The 17,451-nt window shown below is 51.1% G+C and overlaps 7 protein-coding genes across 7 annotated transcripts; 5 read left to right on the forward strand and 2 right to left on the reverse strand.

Moving 5' to 3' along the window:
- The first annotated feature begins 834 nt into the window (after positions 1-834).
- CC77DRAFT_1025344 (hypothetical protein) lies at positions 835-3,239 on the forward strand. The gene has a single exon (XM_018526050.1). It carries the CDS (start codon positions 1,215-1,217, stop codon positions 2,895-2,897), a length of 1,683 nt encoding a protein of 560 aa, XP_018380429.1. The 5' UTR covers positions 835-1,214; the 3' UTR covers positions 2,898-3,239.
- A 251-nt stretch (positions 3,240-3,490) lies between these two features.
- On the reverse strand, positions 3,491-6,094 carry CC77DRAFT_1044379 (nucleolar complex protein 2). Its single transcript, XM_018527352.1, has 3 exons — positions 5,234-6,094; positions 5,096-5,186; positions 3,491-5,048 (listed from the first exon to the last, which is right to left on the reverse strand). The coding sequence occupies exons 1-3, from the start codon at positions 6,021-6,023 to the stop codon at positions 3,611-3,613; spliced, it is 2,319 nt and encodes a 772-aa protein (XP_018380430.1). The 5' UTR covers positions 6,024-6,094; the 3' UTR covers positions 3,491-3,610.
- Positions 6,095-6,182: 88 nt separating this feature from the next.
- CC77DRAFT_1025345 (vacuolar protein sorting-associated protein 28) lies at positions 6,183-7,176 on the forward strand. The gene is made up of 3 exons (XM_018526051.1): positions 6,183-6,352; positions 6,403-6,639; positions 6,695-7,176. Exons 1-3 carry the CDS (start codon positions 6,266-6,268, stop codon positions 7,079-7,081), a joined length of 711 nt encoding a protein of 236 aa, XP_018380431.1. The 5' UTR covers positions 6,183-6,265; the 3' UTR covers positions 7,082-7,176.
- Positions 7,163-8,565, forward strand: CC77DRAFT_488146 (hypothetical protein). The gene is made up of 2 exons (XM_018531887.1): positions 7,163-7,258; positions 7,311-8,565. Exons 1-2 carry the CDS (start codon positions 7,243-7,245, stop codon positions 8,348-8,350), a joined length of 1,056 nt encoding a protein of 351 aa, XP_018380432.1. The 5' UTR covers positions 7,163-7,242; the 3' UTR covers positions 8,351-8,565.
- Positions 8,566-8,733: 168 nt separating this feature from the next.
- On the forward strand, positions 8,734-10,204 carry CC77DRAFT_1054477 (GroES-like protein). Its single transcript, XM_018527798.1, has 3 exons — positions 8,734-8,894; positions 8,924-9,724; positions 9,783-10,204. Exons 1-3 carry the CDS (start codon positions 8,847-8,849, stop codon positions 10,032-10,034), a joined length of 1,101 nt encoding a protein of 366 aa, XP_018380433.1. The 5' UTR covers positions 8,734-8,846; the 3' UTR covers positions 10,035-10,204.
- A 593-nt stretch (positions 10,205-10,797) lies between these two features.
- On the reverse strand, positions 10,798-11,539 carry CC77DRAFT_488154 (hypothetical protein). The gene is made up of 3 exons (XM_018531888.1): positions 11,319-11,539; positions 10,942-11,258; positions 10,798-10,885 (listed from the first exon to the last, which is right to left on the reverse strand). Exons 1-3 carry the CDS (start codon positions 11,374-11,376, stop codon positions 10,820-10,822), a joined length of 441 nt encoding a protein of 146 aa, XP_018380434.1. The 5' UTR covers positions 11,377-11,539; the 3' UTR covers positions 10,798-10,819.
- Positions 11,540-14,530: 2,991 nt separating this feature from the next.
- CC77DRAFT_947590 (NADPH oxidase) lies at positions 14,531-16,340 on the forward strand (the record flags this gene model as incomplete). The annotated part of the gene is made up of 4 exons (XM_018535150.1): positions 14,531-14,637; positions 14,688-14,942; positions 14,995-15,404; positions 15,460-16,340. The coding sequence occupies 4 exons, from the start codon at positions 14,531-14,533 to the stop codon at positions 16,338-16,340; spliced, it is 1,653 nt and encodes a 550-aa protein (XP_018380435.1).
- Between the last annotated feature and the right edge of the window lie 1,111 nt (positions 16,341-17,451).

A 17,451-nucleotide genomic window follows, 5' to 3' on the forward strand; every position in this document is an offset into this window, starting at 1 on the left:
AAACAGCTCAAAATGTGGTCGACTGCTCCCAGTTCAGTTTTTACACAAATTATAGCATATCGTGGTTTTTTTTTTTTTTTTTTTTTGGAATATATCGATATGCTGAGTACACCAGTCCGTTTAATATGCCGCTGCCCTCTTCGTATCTTAGACACACTCTAGATATCTTATCAGAAAGCATCACCTGTAACGTCTTCGAAGTGTATCGTCTGGTCGATATTACCTAGGCATTCCCCAGGCAGTTGTATGTGAGCTTGCCCAGGCGCTGTACAGTTCAACTGGTAAGGCTACACTTATTGGGATTGAAAGCCTTCCTTCCGTCTGCATGTTAGTAGGATATGAGCATTGCTATCATGTGTTACATGGCTGCCCTCCTAGGCTTCCATGTCTTGCTTTGGTTCTGTCCCAGTTCGGCTCTTTTCCTGCGCGGACTACGATAATACTGCCTGCACTGACGATCCATCATACGTATCGGTTTTTGAGATCATTTTACACGCAATATGATGATTCCAACATGTATATAGTGCGCCCAATTTGACCACGGTACCACGACGACTACCACGGTACCTCGGTGACCGGGTAAACTCCAGCGAAACACAAATAAAGCTCTTACACTCCTATAATTCACTAAAGCACAAAACTGAACAACGTTGCTCTGCAAATCGTGTGCCTTTAGCAGACCTAAAGGTGCAGCTCCATCCTTGCGGACTGCCCAATCAGTGATTTTAGCGTAAAACACGTCCTGAACATGTAAGCCAATCACAATTCAGGGATACAAGGCTAGCGCGACACTTGTCATCGCGACCTGGGGAACGATTGCGCTCAACAAATGTCCCACAAACTTCATTATCGCTTCGGCTTCAATCTAGTCAACAGTCATCCCGAACTCTTAAACACAATCTGAATTGTTGACAACAGCAACTGTTTCAACGTTTCCTACCATAAATCCTAGGTTCAAGTTAGGTCTAGCAAAATCCCTAACATTACCTGCCCTTATGCAGTTGTAAGACAACCACGACCAAGGTCTATTGCATTCTGTATCACCTATGAGGGGCTTCAGATATTTACAATCGTTGCTCTTCTCATCTACCCCGCACTTCGCCATTAGCAGCCTATTACCAGCGCAAGCGGACTACGTAACAAACGCACTTCGGCGCCTAACATTGTAAACAAACAGGACCACTACAACTCAAAAGACACCAACCACACTCAACATGCCACCCCCAGAAAGTCAGAATATAGCAGAACCACCAGCATGGCTGTTGGAGAAAGCTCAAAATGCTGAAAAGGCGTCCGTTGTAGGGCCAGACGCGTGGTCGAGGATCATACAAAAGACGAGAGCACATGCTGAAGCGAACAGCGAAGAGCATCAGAACAGCATGCGCTTGCTAGGCAAGAAGATGAACGAACTCCGAGCGAAGTATGACTTGAATCCATTCAAGAATGTGGAGCAACAACCATCTACGTCAGATGATTTCGTGGTGCAGCCAAAAGCCATCATACCAGCACAGAATGGCATCAAGCGTAAAGCCTCAACCCAAGCCCATATACCAGAGGATCCTCGCGCTAAAAAGCCAAGGGTTCAGAAGACGCAGTCATCGCAAGAAGACATCTCTAAAAAGGCGAAGGCAGATGCAGAGAAGCAAGCGAAATGTCGAGACGCACAGCAGAAGAAAGACGATGCGTACAAAAAATCCATGCAAAACGTGGAGGAGCGAGCGGATAAGGTTGAGGAACTGAGAAGACCAAAGGATACTCTCAAAGAGAAGCCAGCCAGCACAGTTTTTGCCGAAGCGTCGACTACAGGCACATCACCGGACCGGACGGCTGCACAAGCAACAACGGCTATAGTAGCAGCAAACAAGCCAGATACCACGAACACCATACCATCAAACGCCTTACCTGTTTCGGAAAGCAATACAGACAGATATGCCGTACGAGCACCGCTGCCAGAATGGTATACATCTATCTCCATGAAGGGTCATATGATGGAGGCGATGAGCAAGAAGCGACCCCCAGAGCTCACTTCACTAGAAGCCCTCAAAACTTGTATAAGACAATGCGAAGACACGAATTCCGCTATTCAGCTTGACAAGCTATATGATGCTCTTCGCGACCATGTACACAAGGCTGAAATACGACTTGAGGTCAATCGCTTCCTCGTCAGGAAGGCTAACATGCTGAGCCCTGAATACGGACTTCCTCGCATCTTCAGAGCGGGAACAGATTTTCCATGGGATTTGAAAGCAGATGCATATCAATTGTACAACCGCTGGTGGAAGAACGACCTGAACCAAGATATTCTCCGCGGTATCGTATCTAACAAAACTGGAAACCGCACGAGTGACCGCCTCGACGAAACCTACCGTAAACGATTCTCCATCGATGCGAAACACTACGGGAATGGCGACCTCGTCCAAGGGCAGTGGTGGCCAACTCAGCTCTGTACTGTCCGTGATGGGGCTCATGGCTCAGCCCAAGGCGGTATCTACGGTGAAAAGGAGCGCGGTGCCTACTCCATTGTCCTCTCAGGCGGCAATGGATATCAGGACGTCGACAACGGCGACGTCATCGATTACTCCGGCACACCAGGCAAGAATTCCACGCCTACAGAGAACACTATCCATCTCCTCAAATCCGCTGATCTGGGTAACCAGATCAGAGTTGTTCGCTCTGCGCAGCTCAACAAGAAGAACAAGTACCGGCCCGAGCTAGGCTTGAGGTATGATGGTCTGTATCGGGTGACGAGTTATACAAAGACTGATCAGGAAACGGCGATGTATAAGTTTCGGCTAGAGAGGTGTGAAGGTCAGGATCCAATCCGGTTCGAAGGGAAGGCAAAGCGACCGAGTTTCTACGAGGTCAAGGAGTATGAGAGACTGAAGGATAGGGTGTGATAGTGTGATAGGACTATCAGAGTAGATGGATAACATGTTTGCTTATGAGAAGGTAAATCGGTCACGGTGAGGGCGTAATTTGACTTGTCTCGAGTGGTATTCACCGTCTCCCTACTGTCACATTTGGTCTGGATTGGACCGGCAAGGTTGTAGGTTTGGTGGGTGTGGTGTCTCTTTTGTCTCCTTCTTTTGTTGGTTGTGCCGTTTCCTACTCAAAATACCAATTATCCACTTTCTAAAAGCGAGAGGATATTCTAGTCGACAGCACACATGTTTTGTTGCTAATCTATGAAGTAGCTCATTCATTCTCAATTGTGCTCTCTTATCAGAATTGGAACCCTAATAGTATATACAAACATCTTCATTACCGCCTCAACAAGAAAAAACGTATACTTCTAGAATAGACTGTTCGTGATATATTTCTAGGTACACCTCATTAAAAGAAAACAAGTTTCTTCTTGGGCGTCTATAGATAGGAACTTCGGCCACCTCGTAAGGAATCTGCTAAGATGGATCCTTTTACTGATATCATCTGGATCACGTTGCTTGCCGTCGCGTTAGTCACATAATGACCAAAAACGGAAGAGTTGTTTGGGAAAACCTCTGCGCTCTATTGCAGTGATGCTATCGCATATGGTGTATCTATACCGACAAATTTGCGATACCCAACACCAAACATCCGATACAGTATTCGATTAAATAAACAAAACCATCTACTCGTCGTCACTCTCCTCTTCGTCGTCATCATCCATCTCGAGGTCTTCGTCGCTTAGGCCATCGAGATCAACCTCCTCCTCCTCATCTTCATCATCATCTTCCGCGGCAAATACCTCACCGTTACTCTTCTCGTGCTTTTCAGATTCCTTCCTCTTCCTGTCCTCCGTTTTCCTTGCTTCCTCGAGCAACTTTTGCTTCTGCTCTCTGCTCTTCCTTTGTCCTGCCACAAATGCACCTAGTGGGCTCTTGTCCCATTCTACATCCTTCAAAAAGCTTTCCACACCTGCGCGGTTGTTGGGCGCAAACTCGACCTTGTTGCGCTTCTCTTCAACCCATCGAGAGTTTGCTTCTAGCTTCTGGACAAGGAGTGCGATAAGCGAGGATACCTTGGTGTTCTTGTTTCCGCTGCTCTTCTTGGTGATCGCCTTCACCCATCGCTTGAGCATAACAATGACGGGAAGTGCGAGTTCAGGGAAAGCAATGTTCTTGGTCCAGAGGATGAAGAATTCGGCCAGAAGCTCGGCGACCTGCTCACCGATGCCGTCTTGGTAAATGCGTGTTCGGAGGAAGGCTTTTGATGCGCGGATACTGATGCTGAAGTCGAGAGCTTTCAGCGTGCTGGGCTTTGGGGGCTTCTTCATCTCTGCGGAGTTGAGGACTTCGACAAGGGCAGGCGCCAAGGGTATGTAGGTCGATGTCGCTTGGGCGATACGAAGGAGCGATCGGATGAGCTGGAAACGGAGAGGGAAGTATTGCGACGTCGGAATAAGGCGCATGGCACCTAGCGTGACCTGAACAACGGGATATATGAGGGGTCGTAAAGGTGATGGCTTTCCAGCCTCTGCTTCCCTGAGCGACTCGCAATGCATTGAGATGACTCGTGACCAGAAGTCTAGCGAGTGAATGTACTGCCAGTTGTATACGGTCTTGTACGAGTCCTTTGTCTTGTTGGTGATGCTTGTGCGCAGATGTATCGCGAGTTGGCGGATGAAGCCAAAGCCGGTGGTGTAGCCGACGGTAGGATCGATGCCCCAAAGCTCAGCCGCGGTGTTCTTCATCAGGTTGATACCCTGGATGTTGTGGATTGTGGTATTCCTTGCACTCTTGACAAGGCCTTGGTAAACCTGCTTCAAGACAGCCTCGCGAATACTTGGGTCTGCGATGACGACGAGTCTTCGCAGTACCAAGAAAGCCGACACTCTTGTTCCGTCATTGTTGGCGCTGTCGGACCAGACCGACGCGACAGACCGAATAACCTCACGTACAACCTTCTTGAAGGATAGAATGTATGGGAGCATGTTGGAGAGCGAGTCTAGTGTCATCTGTAGGGTCTTGGAATCGGACAGGTTCTCAAGGAGGTGATGTATCGAGACGGTATGCGACTTGAGGAGAGGCGTGAGGGTGCGGAACTTCTTTGAGTCGGTAGGAACGCGACTGTGGTTGTTAGTGGCCATACGGAAGAATTGCTGTGGGTTACTTACATCCTGCCACCAGCGCTCTCCTTGACAGGCAAGTGATGTTGGAGTACCTTGGGTACTAAGTGAAGAGTTGTTACCTGCACTTGGTGGTAGACTGTGTGCTGTCAGCCTCGTGTCATATATAGAAAGTGAGCTGCATACCATCTGGGTCAGTTATGGAGTACTTGTATGTTTTGGAGCTCTCCGAGTCGTTCATGTGTGATGCAGCGCGGAAGGCCAGAACCACCTCTTTCATGGCGCGCAGGGAATGTTTTGATTCCATGGAGGCTTTCCATTTTTGGACCGTCTTCAGGTTGAGCTCATTGCCCGAATCTTCGTCGTCGTCGTCGTCGTCGTCTTCAACAGCGGCTTTCTGCTTCTTTCTCGGAGTGGCCTCGTCTTCACTAGCGGACAGAGCGTCAATCTCTGCAAGGTCGGCGTCTTCGGCAAAGTCCAAGAGTTCCGCGTCGTTCTCCTTGAGGTACTTGTAGAACTCGGGGTCCTTCTCTGCCAAACCAGCAAGCTGCTCCTTGTGTGTGTCGACATCGTCACCTGAGTCGCTGTCGGAGCCAGACTCGTCAGCGCCGCTGGGCGCATCTTGCATGTCTTCGTCTGAGGCTTGGTCGGCATCCTCGTCGACTGGTGTGCGTTTGCGCTTGCCCGTCTTTGGCTTGGTCGACTTCTTCTTCATCTCGGGAATCTGGAAGCCGCCCTGGAAGAATTGGTCCATGGACATCTCGCCCAGCTTGTCGTCTTTGGCGCCATTCGTCTTTGGCTTCTTCGCAGCTTCTTCTTCTAGGTCGGCGGCCTTTTCGTTGTCTCTGGCCTTGCGCTCCCTCTTCTTGGCGTCCATCTGCTTCCTCTGCTTGACTTTGGCGACATCCTTGCGGCGCTTGATGACGTCGCCGAGCTTGTCCTTTTGGAACTTCTTGGTCGCCTTGGACACGGGCATCTCGGCGGGCTCTGGCGTCTCGTGGTAGTCGGGCGAGTGGTGTTGACGGAGCGTGCAGCTGGTGGTTGAAAAACTTGGGCCTCGAAAAAGTTCCAGCGCTAAGGACCCTGCAATCACTAGCGCCTTCCCCACGCGGTGGATGGATGCATGCTTGATTGAGCTGGCGCCGCCGACGCATCAACGGACACGCAACTGGAGCTTGCTGCCCTCGTCCACAGACTGCCTTGTTCCAGCCATCCAGAATGTCTTACGGCGGCAGGCAGCTGGCCTACGCGCCGACGCCTTACATCCCGCGCTCCAACCTCTCCGCGACCATCAACCTTGATGAGGTATGACGCGCCCAGCCCACGCCCGATGCGCATGCTCACCGTGGCTCTAGGAAGTCAAACTGTCTGCAACCAATGCAGAGCGCGACTTGAACGACTCGCTGGCCGAGATCTACAGCATCATCATCACGCTCGATGCCATAGAGAAGGCCTACCTGAAGGACTCCATCGCCGAAGCCGACTACACCGAGACATGCAACCGGTTGATGAAGCAGTACAAGTCCAATCTTGCCAATGAGACGGTCGCGCAAGCATTTGGCACTCTGGACCAGTTTGCGAAAGAGTGGCAGGTACGTAATGGCACGTTGAGCTGCTTCCCTCTGCACTATGCTGATACGGCTGCAGATGGAATGTCCCCGAGCCATCGAGCGACTACGCGTTGGCATACCCGCGACTATCGAACAAGGTCCATCGAGACCAACTCAGGGAGGCGACTTTGCTGATGCGACGCTCGTCGTCAACGCGACCGAGACTTTCATCACTCTGCTCGATGCCATCAAGATTGGGCTGGTAGAGAAGGACACATTGCATCCTCTGCTTGTCGAGATCATACAAGCTGTCAACAAGGTCACGGACGTCGATTTCGAGAGCAAAGGCAAGATTGTGCAGTGGTTGATTACCCTGAACCAGATGCGGGCGGCCGAGAAGTTGAGCGACGAGCAGGCGCGCGAGTTCCAATTTGACATGGACTCGGCCTACTATGGCTTCAAGACAACCCTGAAGAAGGCTTAGAGGATTGGCAACATGTCTCTTTGTATTCTCGTGTATGCGCTGCTCGTGGTGCCTTGACTTTAGCCCCGCCATGGCTAGCTCGGGCCCACGTTGGACCTTGGTGAGTACCGCCGCCCCGCCTACCAACAATTTTCCCGCGCCTTCGCCATAGTCGGTCCAACATGGCCATGCTAGACGGTATACACCTGCGCCTTGCATCAACCTGTCTTGGTGCTAAATCCGCATGCAGTCCTCGACCTACCCCAGCTTTACACCAAGCCCTCCGCAGAGGCCCTCCTCGACACGCTCGCGCTCCTCACCACCGGTCCGCGGTCATGGGAATACACAAGCACGAGTGATGAAGCCGGTAATCGAGTGGATTCTGGTGAGCCTGTTGTCCAGGTCAACCCAGAGGGCGTCACACGATACCTCACTACCATCATCAGTAGCGGTTTACAATGGATTCAAGACGATGAGGTCAAGGAGCGCATCTGGGATCAGGCCAGCGCCCGACTGAGCGAGCGCTCCGGTCGATCTGCCATGAGCACCATGTCTCGCACATTCCAAATCCCTACCGCCTCTGAATCCTTCGAGCTCAAGATTCACGAGCCTGCTATGACAGGCGACGATCTAGGCCTGAAGACATGGGCTGCTTCATACATGCTTGCTAAGCGCCTCAAGAGCTTCAACCTCGTGCTGCCAGATACACATGAGAGGCTACAGGTCCTGGAGCTTGGGTCTGGTACCGGTTTAGTAGGATTAGCAATGGCCGGCCTTGGCGCAGACGTTGTTCTGACAGACCTGCCCAGCATTTGCCCGAACCTGGCCTACAATGCGCAGCAGAATCGAGAAATTGTCAGTCTCAATGGTGGAGCAGTCCGCACAGCTGTGCTTGACTGGACACATCCCACTCACTGTGAACCTTTGCCAAACGTCAACGGTACTGGCGACAATCTAGCCATTCCTGCAAAATTTCCCTTAATCTTGGCCGCAGATTCACTATACTCTCCAGATCACCCACGCATGTTAGTTGATACCATTGCCGCTTGGCTTTCTCCGGACAACGACGCTAGAGTAATCATCGAGTTTCCATACAGAGACTGTTACTTGCCCGAGATCAAGGACTTCCGTCGCCGGATGCTTGAGCTCGGCTTAGAGATATTGGAAGAGGGAGAGGAGAGGGGACGGGATGACTGGGGACCGTCAGAGACAAGCGAAGATCCAGATGATGAAGCGCTCGTGACTTGCTGGTGGTCATGTTGGAAAAGGCAAATTTCAAGGGCCAGCTGAGAGATGCTATCAACATTGCCGCACATTACCCTCCTAGAAGAACCGGCGAGGTTAAGCTAAGGCAAAATGGCAAGGTGCCCCCACGAACCGCATGACCCGCGATTTGGTTTGGTCATTCGCATAACCACGGCGCTCAATAGCGACCTCGGAGCAATGCCGAGATATCCACACGAACTTTCCAAGAACAGTGATGCAAGCGCCGGATAATTTTGACGGATAATTTCACTGCTTCCAGACTCCCGCCTTTCGGTGGAGGGGCACTCCTAACCAGGGCGGGATAGCTTGCCGCGAGCTACCAGGATCCACCGTTTCCTTCGTCATTAGCATCTCACTTGCGCGCGGGTTTTGAGAATTGACTTTCACTTCTTTCTTCATATACAGTTGCCCGGAACATTGTTGCGAATAAATCTATAATCTTTTCAATACCTCATGATGGCGACACAAACGGCGACCCAGAAGGTAAAGCCATGATGCCCCACCATCAACCCCTCCATACATGCTTTACCTTGAAAACACCACAACAAATGGTCTTGACGCGTCGATTGTATACACCAGTAACTAACAAATCTTCAGAACCCTTCTTTCATCCTCCAAGCCAAGGACAAGCTCACCTACGAAGACCGACCAATTCCCGAACTCCCCTCTCCATACGATGTCATCATCAGACCACGATGGACCGGTATCTGCGGTTCGGATGTGCACTACTGGGTTGAAGGGCGCATCGGTCACTTTGTAGTTGAGAAGCCCATGGTTCTCGGCCATGAATCAGCTGGTGTCGTACACAAAGTTGGCGACAAGGTCAAGAGCCTGAAAGTTGGTGACGAGGTTGCTATGGAGCCCGGTGTGCCTTGCCGCCGTTGCGTACGATGCAAAGATGGAAAATACAATCTTTGCCCTGACATGGCCTTTGCTGCCACACCCCCATACGATGGCACACTCGCGCGGTATTACACACTGCCAGAGGACTTCTGCTACAAACTTCCCGAGAACATGAGCATGGAGGAGGGTGCGCTTATCGAGCCTACCGCTGTCGCTGTACACATCACAAGGCAAGCTGCTATCAAGCCCGGAGACTCGGTCGTAGTATTCGGTGCAGGTCCCGTCGGTTTGCTGTGCTGCGCTGTCGCAAAGGCATACGGCGCAAAGAAGATTGTGACTGTAGACATCAACGACGAACGCCTCAACTTTGCACTCAAGTACGCCGCAAACGCAAGCTTCAAGAGCCAAAGAGTGAGCGCACAAGAAAACGCCGAGAATCTGATCAAGGAATGTGATTTGGGTTCGGGCGCAGATGTCATTATCGATGCGTCGGGTGCTGAGCCCTGTATTCAAACCGCCATCCACGCGCTACGCATGGGCGGAACATATGTTCAGGTACGTTTCTGTCTGCTCGTCCATCTTCAATAAAACGATACTAATCAAAAACTAACAGGGTGGCATGGGCAAACCCGACATCAACTTCCCCATCATGGCCATGTGCACCAAGGAACTCAATGTCAAGGGCTCCTTCCGTTACGGCTCAGGCGACTATCAAACCGCTATTGACCTCGTGGCTAGCGGACGTATCTCAGTCAAGGAACTCATCACCGGTAAGGTCAAGTTCGATGAGGCGGAGAAGGCGTTTGCAGATGTCAAGGGTGGCAAGGGCATCAAGATATTGATCGAAGGCCCTGCTGAGCAGTAAATCTCTTCTCTTTTTGGATGTTTTAGTCGTAGTGGTTCAGAGGCTTCTCTATGAAGGCTTTTGTCAATGGGTATCATACCCGGTGGTGTGCATTGGTGCTGGGGTACAGAGCAGGGAGGTTGTGAAGGAAATATCGTAGGACCGCTAGACGAATCTGAGGTCATGTCATCATCAAATCCACTTTAAGCCTCACGAAAAGTGCATGTAGTGTGATAGCGATGTCGCTTGTTCTAGCTATTGAAATTATGGCTTCGCTGTTCCCGGGGTAAGACAAAAAGAGGGCTAGTAGGAACCCAGGCCCTGAGGCGCAAGCTGTTAGAGGGCCGTTAGGCCAAGGCATAAAGACGGCTGAGCGAAGTAGCAAAAAAGTGGGGATGGAGATGGGGATCAAACGAGGGGTTGCCTCAGGTCTCTTAGTAGCATGGCGCGTAGAACTTCGACCCTAGAGAATGAATGTATGGGATGTTAGATGAACAGATTTCAAGCATAGTTGTCATAAATTTCTCTTTGGGTTATTCTTAATTTGTTCATTTGATTTGGGTTTCGTTCGTTTGATATGGTTGGTTGATATCGTAAGGTGGTGATGTTGCTCTTCTTTGACGCTAGGAATGAGCGCCTTCCGCTCGTAAGCGGTTCGGGAAAAAATACAATCGCTAAATCAGGGTCTGCCAGAGAGATGGGGCGTACGTCGTCTACGTGGACATGGTACATGGTAATGCGAGAAATGCGTTTGAGGGTATAGTTTGTGTGAAGCGAAGGGGTTCTTTGTTGCTACAGTGGCCGAACTACGCGGTCATCTTGCGTGCTGTGGAGCCGCGCTTGGGTAGAGTCCATGGCTCGGGACAAACAACCTGTATTGATGTTAGCCGGAGAATTCGTTGAACAGCTGAAAGGCAAATGTTCATACCTCGCCCTCGCTAAATGCCCAGAAGTACGCTCCCATGCCGATGATGTAGTAGAGTCCCGAGTTGGTGCCTTGGTAAATCAGAAGGGCACATAGTGCACTCAGTGGGTAGATAATCAGGCGGGCTTCGATTGAACGATGTAGTCCGGTGCCTGCGAGCAGCGGTAATGGCCATTCCCAAGCGAGACCGATGAAGCCGAGGATGATGTTGATGATTTGTAGTACGGGCACAGGTTTGACAGCGCCATCGAGGTTCTTGGTGAGGAAATCCCAGAAGATCTTGGGCCAGAAGAAGCATTCAAGTGCAGCTCCTATTTGATCTAGTTGTAGAATTAGTACTGTTGCTGAGAGTGGGGTCCGATGCTAAGATTATGACTTACACGCAGCAGCCGTGAGGATGACTAGGCGCGCCCAGTGGTTCTTGATTAACTTGCCCATTGTCGAAGATTAAAAAGAAAGGATACGAGCAATAAACCGAGCCCGCGGTCGTATAGGAAAGGGAAAATAAAATAGAAAAACGTGAAGAAAGAAAGTAAACGGAAAATGTCCCTTCGACTACCAGTAGCCTCAACGACAGATGAGCATCGACTTTGGTTGGGTGTGGCAGGGCGGGTTTTGTTATAGTAATGCCTTGTTCGCAGCGGCGGTTCCCAGGCAGTGCGAAAACGGCAAGGCTTCTTTGTGGTCAGGCACGGGCAGTACGAGTGGAGTTGATAGTGGACAGGTATTATGGATGGCTGAGGCGTAGGCGAGTATCAGGCGTGTTAGGTGTTCAGGCAGCGTGGTGTTGCCGTTGAGCTTCGCGACGTGAGGTGTGTCAGTACGTCGGGAGCGACAGCGGATGTCGACCGCAATTGTAGAGACAGTTTATGCGCCAGGGCTTGCATCTCAACCCTTGTAGCTCTCGCTCGGCGAGCGCTGGGGTCGAAGATGGTGCCCTCGCAGCCGCTTGACCCGCTTCGCCAATGATTGTGCGTGTGCAACACTTGATTGGCTGGCTGCTGTGATGCTGCATGCGACGCCAGCCTCTCTGCAGCCACGGTGCCAGCATCCTGGATCGCGCCGCCATTTTAGTCTATCCTATGAACGGCTGATGCTCACCCGCTTGGCACAGGTAGTGTAGCGTGGGCGGAGCTAGGCGTGTGAATCTTTGCATTCACGTGGCTAATGGCGAAAGCAAGCTGCCATTGTTGAAGACTTGATGACTGTTCTACGGCTTGGACATTACTCGATGGTCATACCGCCATTCTCTCGGTAGTGGTGATTAGGTCGTTGATGATTTGAAAAGCGCGCTCTGCGCAAACCGGTCTGCCATGTCCGTGTCGCCGCGCAAACGTGTGCCGTGAATTCTGCTCATCGAGTAGGTTGTTCTCCACAGCTATCGCCATGTGCGGCACGGCAGTACTCGAAAAATCCGTCCCGACGGATGCCTGAGTCCCGGTTTCTGTTCTGTGCCTCAGGTTATCGAACCGCGAACCTGGCGCATGACGATCAGCCATCTGCATGGAAGATGGTATCGAAGGACCCTCCTGGTTACTCAGGCACGCTCATCAAACAACATCATACGACAAAGTTTACTTCAGATGCACCTCGTGGCTTTCAATGCCGTCACGGTGGGGTTTGGCAGCCATGGCAGACGTTGAGACAAACAAAGTGGTACGATACTCGTTCGGTATCAGTTCGTCGTGCCAGTGAAGCTTTTCACAGGGCCCTGTCGGAGAATTACTTGTGGTTAACGAGGCGTCGATCAGAGTCCATGTGCGATTGTGTGTAGAACAATGGCCTGATGTTGTTTTCTGCACGTGTACTTTGATCCATCGTCGAGCAAAAGGAAGGTGCTGCTACCAGACGTGTTTACGCCGTTTCCCAATAGGGAGAACCACGATATTCCATCACCGAGTCTTGGAATCATAGAAGCATACTTGCCTACAAATCAGGCAGTCTGGCCCTTTACCATCACTCAGCATCGCAACCATTTGCTCTCTCATCACATCGCCCAGAACCACTTCTTCTCGGCTTTCTTCGCACTGCACACCGCTTCTCACATCACGGCCCTAAGGTGGGACTAATGAGAATTGATACTCAAAATCGGCCATCCACGAGGCCGGCAATTCGCATGTTGCCGTTCGTCCAGCCGTGTTCGATGGAGTCGGTCCCAAAATAGAGGCGAGATCTTGTACACCTGCAGCCCAGCACAGCGCAGTAGCGGGCTCAAACTTTGTGGGGGTACTCGAGCGCTTCGAGACAGCCGTCCATTGGCTGCACGCGCCACGCCAATGTTCGCCCGTTAGATTTGGTGCTACCAACCACAAGCACAGAGTGCCTTCAACAGCAATGAATTCAAGCCTCGGCGCCTCTAACGCAAAAGCCACGGCAGGCTCATACCATGATTCTTCTCGCGTCTTCGGTGCCGTCTTCTGCGCAAGGGGCGGTAGTTTAGGAGCAAATCCGCCACCCAGACAAGTACCTACAAACGACTGTCCCCGCCTACCACAGTCATATTACCAGCCTCTGCAGTCTAATCTAACGATATTTACGAAGCGAATTCCACTTTCAGCGATTCATTGAGATACCCGGCCTGAATTCTCTACTTCTCGGACACGGCTTCCAACGTACATCGTTTCAGCACGTCCCCGCCTACGCCTTGTACACCCCATCAGAACTCTTGAGCTCATCTGTCATCTGTACCCCTCAAAGAACACCGTCCGAAACCTTGCTACGACGGCTCAGGCTCATCTGTCAGATCGCATCCAAGTCTAAGGTTTGACAGTTGCAGATCGTACAAGTTGCAGCATTCCAGGGTTGTCTCCGTTTTTACCAGCAGCCTCACCAACACCAACCCCCAATAAACCCATTAGCGAAACGGTCTTCGCTTCGCCGCATACCGGCATAGACTGAACTGCGCATTGTCCAAGATCAGTCGTCCATCTTGAGGCTCCGAACATACCACCGTCCTTGCAAGGAAAACATGGTTCTGTGCCTGGCGCTTCAAGTCTGAGACGCTCTTCACACACTAGCTGCTTGCGCATAGCCGCAAGCCCCTCCACCAACTTCAATACCCCAAATCCAGTCCTTAGGCTCATTCAGGTTTGGCGCCACCTGAATTCCTCTGCATCACTGCTCTTCCTGGTCATCTCTTCAGTCATCCATCTTAACGCACCTCGTATACGGCAGACTCGTGGGGCATCGGTTTGAGCCACTTCCGTACCGAACAGGGCCTGTCGGTTTCAGCACAGCGTGCCGCTCTATCCAGGTTTCCACGGCTTTTACCACCTGATCTGCGCACATTGACTCGGCTTGTTCCAAGGCTTGACATAATAATACCCTTGGTGCCCGGCAGCCTTGGATCGTCCTCCACATCCGCACGCTCTCTCCCTACATCACTCCCCTCGTCCCGGGACACCGACATTCTTTTCTTCACTTCGTATCTGGCTGGCCGGGTCGAACTTCGACTGGATCGTTTATTTCCTGGTTGAGGTTCGCTTATACCACGCGTATACTCTTTAATCCTTTTCATAATAACCGTTGAACGGCACACCCAACGCAGACTTTGGACGAAACATAAACCGGTTACCGCAAAAGATACTCCATCATGGGAGCAAGCGGAGGCACATCGTTCGCTAGGCTCTTTACGCCACAAAAGATAGCCTTTCATTTCTTCTTCTGGGGATTTCATTGGGCCCTTTTCGGTATAGGATGGTAGGAAGGTTGTGCCTGTATTGTTGATCCTATTTACTGACTTAATGCAGGTGGAAACAACAGGGTGATGCACGTTTGGCGCCACTGAATGCCCTTCAGTACTCAGTATGGGTATCTCGGGGTGCAGGTCTTGTTCTGTCTGTTGACACAATGGTTATCGTCATGCCTATGTGCAGAAATATCCTCCGGTGGCTCCGCCCGAAAGTGCGCGTGCTGCCACTTGACGAGTCCCAATGGTTCCACCGACAAGTCGCCTACGCTATGCTGTTCTTCACTATCCTCCACGTGGCGGCGCATTATGTCAAGTGAGTCGACAGTGACCTTATCGAGGCTTTCGACATGTACTGACAAGCATAGCTTCTTCAATGTTGAACGTGTGCAGGTCCGCCCTCAGATCGCGCTACAAATCCACTACGCCGAGGCTGGTGGTATCACAGGGCACATTATGTTATTATGTATGCTTCTGATCTATACTACAGCGCACCACAGGATCCGACAGCAGTCATTCGAGACGTTCTGGTACACGCATCACTTGTTCATTCCGTTCCTACTCGGCATGTACACCCACGCAACCAGCTGTTTCGTCCGTGATACTGTCCCAGCTTGGTCTCCCTTCGATAGCGACAATTTCTGGACTCACTGCATTGGTTACGAGGGTTGGCGATGGGAGCTCGTTGGTGGCGGCCTGTACTTCTTCGACCGTTTGTACCGAGAGATTCGTTGCAGACGCCAGACACAAATCGTCAAAGTTGTGCGCCACCCATACGGTAAGCAAAACACCACAATCAGCAAACCCAAAAGAACGCAGCTAACAATGTTCAGATGCTGTCGAGATCCAATTCACGAAGCCCAGCATGAAGTACAAGCCAGGACAGTGGCTCTTCCTGAATTGTCCTGATGTCAGTTACCACCAGTGGCATCCATTCACCATCACTTCCTGCCCCAATGACCCGTATATTTCTGTTCACGTACGTCAAGTCGGTGACTTTACCCGCGCTCTCGCCGATGCCCTTGGTGCCGGTCAATCGCAATCAAAGCTCTACGACGAGCTCGACCCTATGGGCATGTACGAGATCGCTCTTCAGCACGGCCAAAAGATGCCTGCTCTACGTATCGATGGGCCTTACGGAGCTCCCGCAGAAGACGTCTTCGAGAACGAAGTCGCAGTTCTTATTGGTACCGGTATTGGTGTCACACCATGGGCCTCGATCCTCAAATCTATCTACCACCTCCGCCTCAGCCCGAACCCTCCTAAGCGTCTCCGTCGCGTCGAGTTCATCTGGGTCTGCAAAGACACGTCGTCATTCGAATGGTTCCAGACCTTGCTTTCATCGCTCGAGGCTCAATCTCTCGGTGGTGCAGATGGAGACCAATTCCTGCGGATCCACACATATCTTACACAGAAGATGGATGTTAACACTGCGCAAAATATCGTGCTTAACTCAGTGGGCACTGACAAGGACCCACTCACCGAACTCAAATCCCGCACCAACTTTGGACGTCCAGACTTCCAGCGCCTGTTCTGCGGTATGCGAGATGGTATTCTGGACCGCACATACATGAACGGATTAGAAAGCACTCTACGCACAGAGGTTGGTGTTTATTTCTGCGGTCCCAACGTTGCGGCTAGGGATATTAAGAAGGCATGCAAGCAGGCAGCATGCCAAGAGGTCAACTTCAAGTTCTGGAAGGAGCATTTCTAAGCGAACCAAGACATGTATTGATACGAAGAATTGGATAGGCGTATTGAGGTTGTATGTTACGATTAGCCTTCAGAGTAGCCGTCTACGGATGCACTCATTTTTATGTGTCTCTATCCACAAATGCGGATTCAAACAAAGAATTATTTTCGAATCCTCTATTGTACTCGAATTGATGTTGATATGAAACTCGATGTGTATGTTGGGCTGACAACACCTAATGGATATCGTGATGCATGTTGAGACGATATGGAGACGAATATTACTACGAATGTCTCAGCAGATTCCAATGAGAACCATCGAACCATTCTCAGTCCACTCTGGTATCTTTCAATCAACCCTCTTGCACTCATGCACACCTCTGTTCGCCTCGCCTCCCTACAGCCTCGCCTCGGTATCTGGTCCTTCCGACCCAGCGCATGATGAAACACGAAGCATGCACACATGCTCATCAAGCCAGCTTAATTATTGCGTCAATTCTCCACGTACCAAGTCCATCTTTGCGAGCAAATAACGAATGCTCAGGCCCAAAAGGTCAGAAAATAGAGCGGTGCGACAATGGGTCGATAGGATGAAGGACGAAGAATCGCAAAGGCGTAAGGCCGCCTGTCTCAAGCCGATTCATGTACGCGCGCGCGACCTCCGCTGTCCAAGGTCGATGCTTTACCACTACTTTTTCGAAAGTGTCCACGTTGATGTAGATTATGGGTTTTGTTCTGTATATAGCCATCGATAGCGCGATTCGCGTCCTAACATCGCCACAAATTGCGGCGCAGCCTTCCAGCACGACCGCGTGTCGATGGGAACAGGGACGGCTCGTCTGATGTGCATACGGCGCAGTTAGCTCTATAGGCTGTGGTGGCTCTATGCGTCTTGCTGATCGATGGACAAGGTACGCCTTGAGATGAACGAAGATGAGGTCTGTAGGTAACGTTCCGAAGTCTGCGCGACGCTGTGTTGCGCGTCCGATTTCTCCACGAGCGACACACGACTCAGCAAAAGCGAACAAGAATGTCGGACGATATGCTTGCGCAAACGTGACATATTAGTCCTTCCATCGCCGCTGCGTTGCAGTCCAACGGACGCATCTAGACCTCTCAATCGGTCAAATGCC

The sequence above is a fragment of the Alternaria alternata genome, assembly GCF_001642055.1.
Source record: "Alternaria alternata strain SRC1lrK2f unplaced genomic scaffold CC77scaffold_28, whole genome shotgun sequence".
Taxonomy (NCBI): Eukaryota; Fungi; Ascomycota; class Dothideomycetes; order Pleosporales; family Pleosporaceae; genus Alternaria; species Alternaria alternata.

What these genes read in the sequence shown, in the direction of transcription:
- CC77DRAFT_488154 (XM_018531888.1), bottom strand. Translation starts at nt 11,376, where the DNA reads ATGGGCAAGTTAATCAAGAACCACTGGGCGCGCCTAGTCATCCTCACG. An exon ending in CATCCTCACGGCTGCTGCGT is followed by an intron (nt 11,259 to 11,318) that starts GTAAGTCATAAT and finishes TTCTACAACTAG; the next exon opens with ATCAAATAGGAGCTGCACTT. An exon ending in GGGCATTTAGCGAGGGCGAG is followed by an intron (nt 10,886 to 10,941) that starts GTATGAACATTT and finishes ACATCAATACAG; the next exon opens with GTTGTTTGTCCCGAGCCATG.
- CC77DRAFT_1054477 (XM_018527798.1), top strand. Translation starts at nt 8,847, where the DNA reads ATGCTTTACCTTGAAAACACCACAACAAATGGTCTTGACGCGTCGATT. An exon ending in ATGGTCTTGACGCGTCGATT is followed by an intron (nt 8,895 to 8,923) that starts GTATACACCAGT and finishes ACAAATCTTCAG; the next exon opens with AACCCTTCTTTCATCCTCCA. An exon ending in TGGGCGGAACATATGTTCAG is followed by an intron (nt 9,725 to 9,782) that starts GTACGTTTCTGT and finishes AAAAACTAACAG; the next exon opens with GGTGGCATGGGCAAACCCGA.
- CC77DRAFT_1044379 (XM_018527352.1), bottom strand. Translation starts at nt 6,023, where the DNA reads ATGCCCGTGTCCAAGGCGACCAAGAAGTTCCAAAAGGACAAGCTCGGC. An exon ending in CTCCATAACTGACCCAGATG is followed by an intron (nt 5,187 to 5,233) that starts GTATGCAGCTCA and finishes GACAGCACACAG; the next exon opens with TCTACCACCAAGTGCAGGTA. An exon ending in GAGAGCGCTGGTGGCAGGAT is followed by an intron (nt 5,049 to 5,095) that starts GTAAGTAACCCA and finishes TAACAACCACAG; the next exon opens with TCGCGTTCCTACCGACTCAA.
- CC77DRAFT_1025344 (XM_018526050.1), top strand. Translation starts at nt 1,215, where the DNA reads ATGCCACCCCCAGAAAGTCAGAATATAGCAGAACCACCAGCATGGCTG.
- CC77DRAFT_1025345 (XM_018526051.1), top strand. Translation starts at nt 6,266, where the DNA reads ATGTCTTACGGCGGCAGGCAGCTGGCCTACGCGCCGACGCCTTACATC. An exon ending in CGACCATCAACCTTGATGAG is followed by an intron (nt 6,353 to 6,402) that starts GTATGACGCGCC and finishes CCGTGGCTCTAG; the next exon opens with GAAGTCAAACTGTCTGCAAC. An exon ending in AGTTTGCGAAAGAGTGGCAG is followed by an intron (nt 6,640 to 6,694) that starts GTACGTAATGGC and finishes ATACGGCTGCAG; the next exon opens with ATGGAATGTCCCCGAGCCAT.